Source organism: Cyrtonyx montezumae, unplaced genomic scaffold, assembly GCF_038088225.1.
Source record: "Cyrtonyx montezumae isolate F1298 unplaced genomic scaffold, pur_monq_1.0 scaffold_27, whole genome shotgun sequence".
Taxonomy (NCBI): Eukaryota; Metazoa; Chordata; class Aves; order Galliformes; family Odontophoridae; genus Cyrtonyx; species Cyrtonyx montezumae.
Window position 1 is genome coordinate 2,103,169 of NW_027072014.1, and position 10,290 is coordinate 2,113,458.

General features: G+C 49.0%; 1 protein-coding gene across 2 annotated transcripts in view; it reads right to left on the reverse strand.

Moving 5' to 3' along the window:
* TMEM161B (transmembrane protein 161B) overlaps window positions 1–2,522 on the reverse strand; it is a 64,537-nt gene extending 62,015 nt beyond the window's left edge. The window contains exon 1 of one of the 2 annotated variants that reach the window (XM_065740526.1): window positions 2,333–2,519. In XM_065740526.1, coding sequence (XP_065596598.1) covers window positions 2,333–2,335 — 3 coding nt within the window. In that variant the 5' untranslated portion in view covers window positions 2,336–2,519. Of the gene's footprint in view, window positions 1–2,332 lie in introns of both variants that reach the window. The other variant, XM_065740527.1, reaches the window with a different exon arrangement.
* Between the last annotated feature and the right edge of the window lie 7,768 nt (window positions 2,523–10,290).

Here is a 10,290-nt window from a genome sequence, read left to right on the forward strand (position 1 = left end):
CCCCACAGGCTTGAGAAGGAGTGGCTGAAAAGGGGCCTGACAAAAAGGGTCCTTGGTGATGAACATACAAGCCCACACTGTGCCCAGATGGACAAGAAGACCAGTGGCATTCTGGCATGCAACAGGGATTGGGTCATAAGCAGGACTAGGGAAGTAATCCTCCCCCTGTACTCAGCACTACTGAGGCCCCACATCAAGCACTGTGTTCAGTTTTGGGAACCTCAATACAGAAAGGACACTGAGGTGCTGGAGCAGCTCCAAAGAAAGACAAGGCTCACAAAGGGCTTGGAGAATATACCCTATGAGGAGCAACTGAAGGAATGAGGTCTGTTTATTATGGGGAAGAGGAGGCTGAAGAGAAACCTTACTGATCTCTTCAAATACCTGAAAGGCAATGGCAGTGAAAGCAGAGTTGGTCTCTTCTCACTGGCGACAGGACAAGGGAAAATGGCCTCAAGTTGTGCCAGGGGAGGTTGAGGTTGGATATAAGGAAAAACTTCTTTACAGTAAAGATTGTTAAGCACTGGAATAGGCTCCCCAGGAAGGTGGTTGAGTAACCATTTCCAAATGTGCTTAAGAACCATGAGGACACTGTGCTCTGGGGGCATGATTTAGTAGTGGATTGTGAGAGTTAGAGCAATATGGTTATGTTGTGGTTGGACTTGATGAACTTGAATGTCTATTCCATCCTGAGCAATTCTTTGATTCTAACGGTATTTTAAAAGAGGCCTACACTGAAAAGAAAACATGCATGTGTTTACAGTTTTCCAATATTTATTAGTAGTTAGATTTAGTAGATTTAATAGATTATTATTAGTAGTAATAGATTTAGTAGTAGTTGGGTAGGGATAGTGATAGGAGGATGGTTGGACTAGATGATCTTGTAGGTCCTTTCCAACCTTATGAACCTATGAACCTATGAATACCTCCTAATGGAGTGATGGGATAATGGAACAGTACAAATAACAGGAATATTTCAACAATTTTAGAGTCAATACTCTACCCACAAATGAAGAATAGGGAAAAGAAAGGAAAAAAAGAGAAGGAAGAAAAGGCACAATGTGGAAAAAAACAACAGAGTTATTTTCAGGTTCCAAGAGGTATATAATCAAGGAAAAAACAATCAGAATCAGCTTGTTAAACATGTCACTATTAGAAGAGCTAAGTATCCAACTTTACCCAAAGCACAACTACAAAGTGGAGATACTAGGCAAGATCTCCAGCACTTGGATGAACGCTGTCACCACAGATAAAAATGATGTACTGACATTTATACATATACAGAAGAATATGTAAGAATGAGATAGATTCTCCTCAGCAGTGTGTGGAGATAGGACAAGGGGGAACGGACAGAAACTGCAGCACAGGAGGGTCCGCATGAATGTGCACAAGAACTTTACAGTGAGGGCGACGGAGCACTGGCACAGGCTGCACAGGGGGGTGGTGGGGTCTCCTCTGGAGATATTCAAGACCCGCCTGGATGCCTACCTGTGCGACCTGGTGTAGGGAACCTGCTTTGGCAAGGGGGTTGGACTCGATGATCTCTTGAGGTCCCTTCCAACCTCTACAACTCTGTGATTCTGTGATACAAAGTATATTTTTATACCAAAATTAATATATCACTGCGGTGCTCCACTATACATACAATAAGTATCTTGAATGTGGACTCACTTAACTCAGGTAACTCAGGTATTTTATATTATAATTTTCTCTTGCAATATCAGGCTATTTATATCGCAATATGGGATCCACCCCATCTTCATAGGTTCATAAGTACATTAGCTTGGAAAGGACCTACAAGATCATCTAGTCCAACCATCCTCCTATCACCACATCCCTACCCACTAAACTACTAAATCAAATCCCTTAGCACCTCATCTAAACGCTTCTTGAACAGCGCTAGGGATGGTGCCTCAACCACCTCCCTAGGCAGGCCATTCCAGCGCCTATAGCATAGAGAGGCAGACACGGAACCCTCACACCTCCACAACTCAACCTAAAGACATCCACGCTGCTGCTATCACTACCAGTAACACCAAGCAGGCTTTCTTCTTCTGCTGCTGTCCCACGAAGCTCATTTAACACATATTACCCCACATGTTCTGCCTGTACCGAGGCATCGGGAACACAACCTGAAGCAAGATTCTTCCACAAAACCTAGCGTCCCAGCACGCTGCGCAGACACACCACAGCTCCGCCCAACCTTAGGGAACTGAAAACCAGGCAGCCTGAACACCGACAGAGACGTTCAGCAAAGCGTACAGGTCAACCCCAGGCCGCCGGAACAGCCGCCCGCCCTCCTGCCGGCACCACGACCCTCGGCCCCGCTCACCATGCTGCTCCAGCCGGCGCCGCCCACCGCTCCAGCCGCCCGCCCTCACCCCGCTCGCAGCGCATAAATCCGCCGCCCGGCCCCGCTCTGCCCGGCCCGATCCCACTCCGCTCCGCCGCGGCGGCCCAGCGCCCGCCAGGCCCCGCGCCGGCAGCCGACCGCCGAGGTCACGCAAGGGCCCTGCCGGCGCCAGGACCCTCCCGGGCTGCCCGAAAAAGCGCCTGAGAGAAAGCGCTAACGCACAGCACGGGCCGAACAGCAGAAACGACCCCGCCCTGGGTGCATAGCTGCTGACTGGAGAGAAGATGGAAAACGTGCCCTGAGGCGCCCGGCACTGTGCGGTCCCGCCCGGCTGCCCGTTACCGGCCAGGCAGGCACAGCGCAGGCCACAACGAAGCGGAAGGCACCGGCGCAACCATAACGTCATCGACAAGGACGGGTGGATCAGTACGCGTGCGCCGCCGGCACGCATGCGCCGTAAGCTCAGCCCGGCGCAACGCGGACTTTCTGACGTCACACGAGTGCACGCGCGGGGCATCGGACGCGGCGCTCAGTGGGATGGGGGAGGCGCGAGGATGCCGCGTCCTGTAAACGCAGCGCGTGTAGGGCGTGCACAGGAAGGGCGGACGTCTGCAAACATGGACGCGAGGAGCAAGCCGTGCTGCTGCGGTTCAGTCTTCTATTGGAAAAGCTAGTAAGCCCCGCTAGGGGCGTCGGGGAGGCCGTCTCTTGCAGGGCGGAGGAGCGCGCTGGGCGCTGGCGGCCCTCCTCTTGCTGGGGCGCCGGAGCCCACCGGCCGAGCGCTTCCCGCCCCGGCCGCGAGCGGAGGGGCCGCGGCTGCGACCCTGCTCGGAGGGACCGGCCGCCTCGGGACCCGGCTCGTCGCCGGGCCGCTCCCCCTCCCCGGGGCTGGGTGCGCCGGGGAGCTCGGCGGCACCCCCGGCCAGCGCCCCGCCGGACGTGCCGGGGAGCTCCTCCGCGTCGGGACCCGCGGAGCTGCCGTAGGGCGCGGCGCTGGGGGCGACGGTCCCCTGCGGGGAGGCGGCGGGACCGCACGGGGCTGCACCGGGCTCTTCGGGGCCGTCCTCGTGCCGCTGGGTGTTGTTGGGCTCCTGCACGCCCAGCAGCCTCCGGGCCTCCGGGCCGCACCGGCTCACGGTGACTTCGATGACCGCGTCCATCAGCGGTGTGGTGAAGGCTCCCAGGACGTTACAGGTGCGCTGCAGGAGGGCGGCCCTGTTCAGGCCCACCTGGCACAGCAGTAGCAGAGTCGTGCTCAGCATTACATGGATCTGCCACGGGCGAATATGCTCGGAGAGCATCTCTTCCAGCCAGAGCAGCACCGGCCAGAGGAGGTTGGGTCTGTCCCTAAAGAGCGCTGCCCACTGCACCGGCAGAAGGCCGCCCACTCTCTCTGCTTCCACATCCCCGTGTTCAGCAGCTGCCGTGAGGCCGCTGGGGCCGGTGGTGGTGCCGAAGCTGATGGGAACTGGCAGTGTGGGTGGGGACACCACGCAGTCAAGGTACTTGTTTCCCCGCAAATAGACTTGGATGTTCGTCATGGCCGTCCTGCACAGCGGGCAGGTGTCTTTCAGCCTCGCCCACCGCTGGATGCACCCAGCGCAGAACATGTGGTTGCACGGGATCACACGTGCATCGTCCCGTCGCACATCCTGGCAAACGGGACAGGCCCACAACTCTTCCGCAGCCATGGTCTTCTAGCTACAGCGGGCTGGGAGAACTGCAGATGACAAGTCATTCTTCACCAGAGCTGCAGCAGTGGTGTCATTGCAACAGAGGAAGAGAGGTCACAGTCACTCACTGTCCCAAAGGTCTGGAAGTCCTCAGCACTCCCTCAGCAGGAAGACCTCCCAAGCCCCTGATTGTTTCGTCTCATGCTCCCTCCTGGAACAGGACCGGGCTTCCCATGACTGTCCTGAGGGACCCAGGTGCCCAAGCACCACTCACCTCCGCTGCTGCAGTTGCACTCTGTAGCGCCCCGGTTGCCTGCACTAGGCGGGCCGGGGAAACAAGCAATGCTCTGGGCTCGGGCACTGAGACGCTGCAAGCATCCCCAGGCACAACCCAGCACAGCACAAACAGATCCTTAATCGACCACCAAGCCTCGCACAACTGCTCAGCAGGGTCCAGGAACGAGCCAGACAGAGCCAGGTTCTGCCCACGCCCCAGGAGGAGCAGTGAGGGCTAAGCAGTCACAATCCATCACCCGGTGATGCCACAGTCTACTGCTGAGTGATGTCATTAACTCATCTGGTTTCTGAAAGATGTCTAAGACCATTACGTTCAACTTTACCCTAAAATAGCAAAGTTTATCACTAAACCATATTACCAAAGACCGCATCTGCATGTCCTTTAGATTCCTTCAAGGATGGGGAGTCAGCTACTTTTTGGCAGCCCTTTCCAATGCTTTATAACAATTACAGTAAACATATTTTTCCTAACATCCAACCCAAACACCTCCTGGTACATCTTGACAGCATTTCATCTTGTCCTGTCATTCTTTAGGGTGAGAAACATCACTATGGGCTGTCCTCCTTCACAGCACCCACCCATGTTTCAGATATTGCCTTCTTTTCCTGTTCCTACTTTGCTGTTCCCCTTCATTCCTGTCCACTGCCAATGCTCTACATTTAACATTAAGGCACAGGCCTTTCTTCTTCTCTGATTAAAACATCTGTAATTGTTTATATGTTTCATCTGATTTATCCCCAGCACAATGAAGGTCTTTCACTTGTGTGTTATGCAGAAGTTGGTTTGGCATTCTCCTCTTCTTGCTTCAAGAATGCCCAGTCAGTCTTTCCATTACTTCTCTTCTGTCAGCGTTATGCTGTTGCTTTTCTGAAATTTATTCTGTTATCAATTTGTGAATATCTTTCTTTCTGAGTGCTGCATCCTACCTGTGGATTCCTTTGGGATGGCTTGAGGGAGGGACAGGTGTGGAGAAAAAGGGCTGTCCCTACACGTGTACGTGTCCTTATCTATAGGTACCAGCGCCTGGACTTCTGAAGCCTCCTCTTGTCCCTGTTCCAAGGGCTGGCTGAGACACCTGTCAAATGAAGGGATGTGATACCAGGCACTCTCCCATAGCTTTAGAATCTGTCGGGGTATTACTGTCAGCGTATGCAAAACATTCACTTGGGCTCATACCTCACACTGAGGCGACCAATTTTCAGTGTCAGTCGCTGAGGGAACAGAGTGCCTCTTGTCATAACAGAAGGTCAAGACTGAGGCCACCTGAGGAGCCTGGGACACCTCCCTGGGACCTGATGAGATTCACTGCGGAGTCCTCAAGGAATTGGAAGGAGATGATAAACCGCTCTCTATTGGACTTGAAAAGTAATGGCATGTCCCCACTGGCAAGAAGAGACAACACTGCACGCAGTTTTAAGAAGCTCAGTAAGAGACACAGTAACCACATGTTGCGGGGTAACCACGTGGATGCTGCGGTTCAGTTATGGAGCGAGAGAGAAAAGGTTTTTTTATTGTGAACAGGATCCCTTCTCATAGCCTTGTGCTCCCAGACAGGACTGCAGCTTGTTGGTCAACTACTCTGCTCAAAAACAGCCCAGTGACCTTTCACCACACCCTCTATTTTCACCTCTTCTGGGGCTTCGTGGTAGGAAGTCCCTATGTTTACGTCAGCTATGGAATTTGCTGAGCCCCAAGGTGGTATTCCCACAAACTGGTACCCCCTACTCCTGACCACTGTGGCTGTGTGCTTATTTGCAGCTGTCAAAGCTTTGCGGGCTGGTACAGCCCAGTTCTGTGACAATTGGAGCAGGGGGACACATGGAGCTATGCCTATGAAAGGGAAGGGGAAGAGGGAGAAAAGGAAAAGGGGGATGGGCCTAAAAACAGCAGAGGCAACAATCTGAGGAGGAAACCTAATTTACTAGATAATATATCAGAATGCAAAACAACACAATATAATACAATTGGAATTCAAACTAATCAATCAAATAAAATGAGAGAGTGTCTGAAATCCAAAGGCATTTTGCTAACGCGGAAGGTGAGACTGGTAGGGAGCACCTGCTGCTGGGTCGATTCGAAAGGGAAATAGCCTGTGTCTCATGGCATGTGAGCAGGTTTAATCTTTCCCCCTGAGTGAAAATGGAAAAAACTGCAAACCAATGCAAAGTCCTCTGGGGTACTTCTTGTCTTCTGAGGCAAGTATACTTGGAACTATTGATGATCCACAGTGCTGGAGCATTAACTCTTCAACTCCTAATGCACTGCATGATGTTATGATGTGGAATTCTGTCATGGTTTTATGATTTTTGGATTTTTTCAGTTGCCTTTGTAATGGCTGAAACACAAGCTCGTAGAGGGGTTAAATGTAAGTCAAAGTCTTGAAGTTTATTAATCAGTTCATTTATAAGGGGTCTTCTTTCCCCTCTGCCATACACTGCTGCTAATGTACTGGATTACCTTTCTGGTGCAGTCCTTGTGAATTACATGCCACATATTTGGTGTACACCCGACTCTCTCAGGATCGTGCTCCTGGTCTGGTTCGTCATGGATGAATGTGGGGTCATGTAATATTTCCACCACAGCACATTCTCTCAAATAGTGGATGCCCTTTCATAGCAGTCCATTTCTTCTTCTCAGAAGAACCATCTTTGAAGGGGTATTTTTCTTTCTTGGCTAACAACATCCGCTTCCAGAGAGTGAAGGATCCATATTGGCATGTACTAATGCCTCTGCCAATGCTGCCCAGTTGGTGAGCTTCTCTACCATCTAGTCACACGCTGTTGACCCCATTGTCCCAACAGCAAAGTAACCAGGTGACATGTTGAGTGGTGTGAAAAATCTTTTCTCAACCCTCAAATTTAATTCATTTTCAGAGATCAAGTAATCATGGCGACAATGTCTTTCTCACCTGCTACTCTTTCAGGACTCGTTGTTACCCTCCTAGGCATTGGTAACCATCATCTTACTGGGGATCTTAGCACTCTCTCTGTATACCTTGGATCTCAGAGCCACATCTCTGAACCTATTTTCCTCTTCTTCTCTCACACTGTCTTACAGTGTCTACTTTCTCCTCCTCCTCTTTCTTCTCATCTAAGGGAGATGAGATTCTTTTCATTTTCTGTCCTCTTACAGTGGCAACTGTCATCGATTCTGGTGCCTCCTGTGGTTGATCAGGCTGGTCAGTTTCAATGCTCTTACTCTCTAGCTCGGCTCGGGGTCTCTCTCATTCAGCTATGAAGGAATTTAGTCCAGCTTTGAGCATGACTTGACAAATCTGAATATGAGATTGTTTGTTTTGGAAACTTAATATTGTGAACTGGAAGGTGTCTTGCTCAGTTTAGAGGGAGTCCTGTTCAGACTGGACGGCGTCTATCCCAGACCGGAGGAAATCTCACTTGGATGGGAGAGCATCTCACTCAGATTGGAGGGCGTCTCTTTCAGACTGGAGGACATCTTGTTCGGACTGGAAGGCATCTTTCTCAGACTGGCGTGTGTCCTGTTGTCAACAGTTTATGGGTTGGTTCGGCCTGGTTCTGTGACCATTTGTGTGTGGAACCCACAGACCCACACCCTGGGAAAGGGGAATGGGCAAAGGGAGTAAATGAAAAGGGAGATGGGCCTAGAAACAAAACAGTGACAATGATCTGAGGAGGAAAGCTAATTTACTAGATAAGATATCGGAAAGCAAAATAACACAATATAATGCAATATAATTGGAATTGAAGCTAATATATTAATAAAATGAGCAAAAGAGAGTGACCAATAAACCAGAGGTCTTACACTGAATGCTGAAGGTGAGACAGCAGCAACCACCCACTTCTGGGTCAATCCAAGAGGAAAGAGAGTCTCATGACACATGAAAAGCTTTATCTTTCCCTCTGAGTAGAAAAATGTAAAAATACAAAGCAACGCAAAGTCCTCTGGGAAATGTAATTCTTCTCTTCTGAGGCAGGTATACCCATAACTATTGATGATCCACGGAGCTGGAGCATTAACTCTTTAATTCTCAATGCACTACATGATGTTATGATGTGGAATACCAATACCAAAAAATTGTAAAATCATGACACCTGTTGAGACTGGAGGGTGTCTCTCTCAGATTATCTCGCTCAGAGTGAAAGGTGTTGCACTCAGTTCAGAGGGAGTCCCATTTGGACCAGAGGATGTATCTCCCAGATTGGAGGGTGTCTCGCTCAGACTGGAGAGGTGGGGAGTCTTGTAGAGGCTGAGGGCTGTTGAGTTTGGATTGAAAGGATTCTCTCTCATTTTGGAGGGTGTCTCTCTCAGACTGGGAGGTGTCTCACTTGAACTGGAATACATCTCACTCGGACTAGAGGCTGTCGTGTTTGGATTGGATAAAGAGAGACTGTATAAATTGGACTGAAGGGTGGGAATCAGGCAATGACTTTCCCTTTTTCTAGTTCCATGCTGTCAAAGGGAAAAGTAAGGTCAGGAGGCAAGTCTTCCTCCATTCTGGTTCCTCTACTAGAAGAGGAAATCAACGTCCTTGATTCATTTTCTGCTTCCTTGTGCTGTCTGGGTATGAGATAGGGCTGGCTCAGAGAATGATATGTGAAACAGTAAGGGCTGCAAACATGCAAAGCCAAGCAGCCCTTTGTGCTTATTTATCTGCCTTGGCTACTTTTGGATGAGAATACACATGCAAACCATATGTACATTCCTCTCTTCAGAAAAATGCCCTGAAGACCAGCAACAGGAAACATTTTATGCCATGGGCCCTGAAGAAGTTAGCAATCATTACAGTGGAAAGAACCACTGCCATTTAAAGAGTGGGAGTTAGTCAAAGAAAGTGCTACAACACATGAGTTATGGAATTTTCTGTCACTGATGGGAGACATTGAGTCTCACTACTCACTATTTGTTGTTTACACTCACAGCTGTGACCATTTGTGGCCAATGAGAAATAAGATGAATCAGTGGGACTTCAAAATCTGCTACAGGCAGAAGCCCCTCCGGAATAAGACTTCCTGTGTCTGTATTTCCAGGCATATACATGCATCTTCACCCTCTCCTGGTGAAAATCTGTTGAAAAACAGTAGGTTAATAGTAATTTTCTAACCAAGCTGCACATAGCAGCTCAACAATGAGGCTTTTCTGTAGAAAGTCTTTGCTGACTAGGAGGATAAAAAGAAAAACTAAAGACAGTGCTTAAATTGTCCCATGGCTTCTAAAATGTTTGTTCACTTGATACACGTTTCAGACATTTTCTCCCTTTGTCAGTGTCTTATGATCATTTCAGTGTGTTTTGGTTTGGTTGTCTATGAAAAATAATAAAAATAAAAAGCACCTAAGATAAGTTCCCTACAGAAATGTGTGAATTTGGCCTGGCTTCCTAACAAAGGGTGTTTGTCATGGGGAATTAGTTAAGAAGTGGTTTGCAAATAGTGACATCAGTTATTTGCAAGTGCTAGCGAGCCTGAAAGACCAACAGAATTTTATTCATGATAGCGAGCAAACATAATTGTGAACACATAGGCATTTACACATGCTTACTACAATCTACCCATTCTGAAATATTGTAGAAGACATGAGGAATGTGAACTCTGCCTGCAGAAGTACTCCAGTGGCATTCAGAGTTCTCAACATTAAACTGGGAGGAAAGAATGACTGCGCTCATATCCTTCCCCACTTTAATTTCCCCTGAAATCACACAGAGCAGTACTTCAAGCCCTGCAGACCAATTTTCTGCGTAAGATTCTTGTAGATAGCATCTCTTAGAACATAAGTGAAAACTGCAGAGACACTCACACCAAGGCCTGTTGTATTTTGGAAACAAAGCATAGCTTACAAATGTAAACACCACTGGCTCTTTTGGCATGTAGTAGCATATTTAGAAACTGTATTGTAGTACACAGAAAGGAATTGGAACATTTTGCCTTTGATATGGCTGGAAATGTGTAGCTGGGACATTCCTTCATGCCACTTGTAGTTCTGTTTTCTTTCTG